This window comes from Ovis aries, chromosome 7, assembly GCF_016772045.2.
Source record: "Ovis aries strain OAR_USU_Benz2616 breed Rambouillet chromosome 7, ARS-UI_Ramb_v3.0, whole genome shotgun sequence".
NCBI lineage: Eukaryota > Metazoa > Chordata > Mammalia > Artiodactyla > Bovidae > Ovis > Ovis aries.
Window position 1 is genome coordinate 53,097,413 of NC_056060.1, and position 4,331 is coordinate 53,101,743.

Here is a 4,331-nt window from a genome sequence, read left to right on the forward strand (position 1 = left end):
AAATCAGACCCTTCAAGGCTACCCAGCACTGCAGCAAAAGTTCTGTCAACCTGATTAGACATCATTTCTCTCTCAGAAATGGTGCTGACTTCAGAGTTACATTGCTAATCTGGTCAGTCTCTTCAGAAACATTGAAATTGGAGAAATCAGTTGTAAATGTTACCAAGATTTAGTCTGTTCTCTGAACTGTGGGAGAACTTACCTGATTTACCTGAACTACGGTGTTCATTTGCGTAGGACCAAGATCTTTCAAATAGTACTGAGATTATTGAAAATTTTTTCCTTCAGAGAGTGCCATGAGTATATAATGGACTTTTGAAGCCTAAAGTCATCTCTCTAACTATAATTTTACTTTTTATAAGATAATCTCCATCACTCAAGGATCAGAGAACCTTTAGTCCTTCTTAAATGCTCTCTAGGAGCCTTCTCAATACAGATTGTGGAGTCCTGTAGTTAAAAGGTAGAAGGCAGTCTTCTTCCAGCATGCTTTGTTTTTGTTTTCGTGTAGCTCTTTGCTGTGCATTTTCTTGCATATGAAACTTTTCTTTTCCAATTTTCATGTACTGAAAATACTACATAAAGGATAGTCTCTGTGGAAATAGACACTAAACATTTATGGAGTATTTGTTATACCATTAAGATTTAAATTCATCTTTGATATTTTACTTGATATTTTTCTTTCTTATCTTTCAAAAAATTTAGTCATTGAAGGAAAACCTTGCAAGGTGTTGGACCCATACTGAAGCAGAGAAGATGTCCTTTGAAACTCAGAAAAAGAACCTTGATACAGAAAATCAGTATCTAAGAACATCTCTGGAGAAGGAAGAAAAAGCTTTGTCTTCATTACAGGAAGAGTTAAGGAAATTAAGAGAACAGATTAGGCTATTAGAAGATAAAGGGACAAGCACTGAATTAGTTACAGAAAATCAGAAACTTAAGCAGCATTTGGAAGAAGAAAAGCTGAAAACACACAGTTTCCTTAATCAAAGGGAGACTCTGTTGGCAGAAGCAAAGATGCTCAGGAAGGAACTGGAAAGAGAACGACTAATAACCATGGCTTTAAGGGTAGAACTCCAACAGCTAAGCTCCAGTCACTCATATGGCAACTCAGACTCGGCTGGTGTAGTGACTGAGAAAAAGGAAATAGAAATGTTACGGGAAAGACTCACTGAGCTGGAGCGCAAGCTAACCTTTGAACAACAGCGTTCTGATTTGTGGGAAAGACTGTATGTTGAAGCAAAAGATCAAAATGAGAAACAAACTGATGGAAAAAAGAAAGGGAACAGAGGAAACCACAGAGCTAAAAATAAATCAAAGGAAACATTTTTGGGTTCTGTTAAGGAAACATTTGATGCAATGAAGAATTCTACTAAGGAGTTTGTGAGGCATCATAAAGAAAAAATTAAACAGGCTAAAGAAGCTGTAAAAGAAAATCTGAAAAAATTCTCAGATTCAGTTAAATCCACTTTCAGGCATTTTAAAGATACCACCAAGAATATCTTTGATGAAAAAGGCAATAAAAGATTTGGTGCTACAAAAGAAGCCACAGCCAAAAAGCCGACAACATTTAGTGAATATTTCCATCCACAGTATAAGGCACGTACACAAAACCAGAATAGTAGAGGCCCTACTATGCAGAGAGAGGGAAGGAAAGAAAAGCCTCATTTTGAAGAGTTTGGAAAAAATACAAATTCACAGAAATGCAGTGCTGAGCATGACTGTGGTGGAAATTATAATTCCTTCAGAAAGGCTTGTTCTGGTGTATTTGAATGTGCTCAACAGGAATCTATTAACCTTTTTAATGTTAAAATGTTGAATCCTGTAAGGATAGATGAATTTAGACAGTTAATTGAAGGGTATTTATTAGAAAAACTGGATAGTTTTCATCATTGGAAAGAACTTGATCACTTCATCAATAAGTTTTTCCTAAATGGTGTCTTTATACATGATCAGAAGCTCTTCACTGACTTTGTTAATGATGTTAAAGATTATCTTAAAGACATGAAAGAATATCAAGTAGATAATGATGGCGTATTTGAGAAGTTGGATGGATATATATATAGACACTTCTTTGGTCACACCTTTTCCCCTCCATATGGACCCAGGTCGGTTTACATAGCACCATGTTATTATAATAGTTTTTAACATTTGTAGATTGAATAGCATTTTTATAATTTGATAAGTTTCTTAGAATGCTACTGCAGTTGACCCTTAAACAACCTGGGGGGTTAGTCTGCTTATGACCTATGGTCAGGCCCTCTGTATCAGCATTTCTGCATCTGAAGATTCAACCAGCCACAGACCATGTAGTACTGAAGTATTTACTATTGAAAGACATCCAGGTATAAATAGACCCAAGCAGTGCAAACCCACATTGTTCAAGGGTCAGCTGTATTTGTTGTAAAAGTACTTTCTGTAAACAAAAGTACTATGTGTAAAAGTACTTTATTGCCTTGGAATTTAGGATAAATTGAAAGATTAAATTTTAAGTTGAAATCTATTACAAACTGAAAATGTCATAAAATCAGTTTGACTTGAGCAAATGGTTTAATTTCTACCTTAAAAAATCTGAGGATATAAAATTCTATTTTAGCCTATTTCATTTTTTTCATTATACTTTATATGAAAAGATAATCACCTTAAGTTAAATTATTTCCTTAATCTTTTATTTACCTACTCACTTTGGGAAGCTAGGAGTGAAAAATACAAATTTCTCTTTGAATCAGAGTAACAATTCAAGTGTCCCACTTGCTTTGTGTATTCTACTTACCAACTAAATTATGATATTTAATACATTTATTATAGAATTATTATTGGTAAAGGTAGAGGTATGATCAAAGGCCAAGTTCTTAGCAAGCCACAAGTTCTCATGCGTGTGCTTTATATATAACCTTTAAAAATAACATTGTATTATCCATTGCTTACCAGCTTTCTATTCTGTAACACGAAACTCTCCTAATCTTTGAATGTTAGCTTTATTTTTTAACCTTTGAGATAGTTTTCTCTATATATAGCTTTCTGAATAAATGTAATGTGTCAATAAAATAATGAGATTGATTTTGGTGTCTTTAGTCATTAAATAAATATCTAGTGCAAAGTACTATGAGGCTGTCCTGAGGAAAGAAATGAAAAATTCTTGCTGTCAAGGAGCTCAGAAGCTTTTGGAGAATTAGGTCAATACAAGAAATGCAGTGGAGATGTGGAGGCATATTATATGGTGGCCTCAGTCAGCAGATGTTTGGGAAGTCTTCATAATAAGATGGTCTTTGAGCTAAACTTCTTTTTAACTGGTTTTTGAAGTAGTGAAAACTTGGCTGCAGCTGGTGGAGTACATTCCACTCAAAGGGAACTTCATTTGCACTGATTTGGAGATGTGAAGACATGCTGTGTTAAGGAGACAAGGTAGAGCTGGGGTGTGAACAGAAGAAAAGATTCAGATCATGAAGAACCTTTCCGCTGGAGGACTTGTTTTATTGCATTTTGGGTCACTGGCAGCAGCCTGAAGGGTTTATTGGAAAGAGTGAAGCTAGGTGCTGAAAAGTGGTTTTTGAAACAACACAGACATGAGCTGATGAGTATCTGAACTAGGGCAGTAGCAGGAATAGAAAGGAGGAGACAGATTTGAATGGTATATAGTAAGTAAAATTGGTGCTATTTCTTGTGAAATAGAAGTAGAAAGTAACAATGCCTTTTGAGATTTCTGGGTTGGGTCACTAGTTATCTAGTTACATGTATATGTCTATGTCTATAGTTATAGGTGTATATATAACTGTCTATAGTTATAAATGGACATCAGCTACACTAAGGAATACCAGAAGGTTTTGGGTGAGGGGAATTGAAAATGAGTTGTTTAGTATCTATTCACATATAAGTACAGAGAATTAGTTGGCCATTGGTTATGTGACTCTCTCTAGCCCAGACTCTGTATATATGTAGATAGTCTAGGCTGGAGGTGTTTATCAGACTCCTGAGGAACACCAACATCCAAGGGGTTGTAGAGAAAGAAGGCTGAGAATGATGGGCAGAGAGTGGCATTGTGAAAATCGAAAATCATCTCAAGTAAAAGGAATAATGTTACATTCCCCCCCCCCCCCCCAAAAAAAATAAAGAATGGATGTCTTGGTTGGGAATTGGATGGCCATGGAGTGTTTTGTTGAAGTAGTGACAAAGGTGTGATTATGGAGATTAAGAACTACATGTAGATATTGTTTATAAGCTTTAGCTGTTAGAGCATGCATGCGCATGCAGAAAAAAGAGGGAGAGAGATAGTTAGGGAGGAACTCTGTAGGAGATGTGTATGTATCCGTGCTGAGAGGAAGCCACTTGGGGAG

At 35.8% G+C, this 4,331-nt stretch overlaps 1 protein-coding gene across 15 annotated transcripts in view; it reads left to right on the forward strand.

Annotated features, from left to right (window-relative positions):
- The window catches only part of CCPG1 (cell cycle progression 1), a 56,485-nt gene that overhangs the window by 35,035 nt on the left and 17,119 nt on the right, over window positions 1-4,331 (forward strand). For 11 of the 15 annotated variants that reach the window (XM_060417894.1, XM_060417895.1, XM_060417897.1 and 8 more), the window contains one exon: window positions 703-2,105. In XM_060417894.1, the coding sequence (XP_060273877.1) occupies window positions 703-2,105 (1,403 nt within the window). Of the gene's footprint in view, window positions 1-702; window positions 4,060-4,331 lie in introns of all 15 variants that reach the window. The other 4 variants (XR_009601215.1, XR_009601216.1, XR_009601217.1 and 1 more) reach the window with 1 other exon arrangement.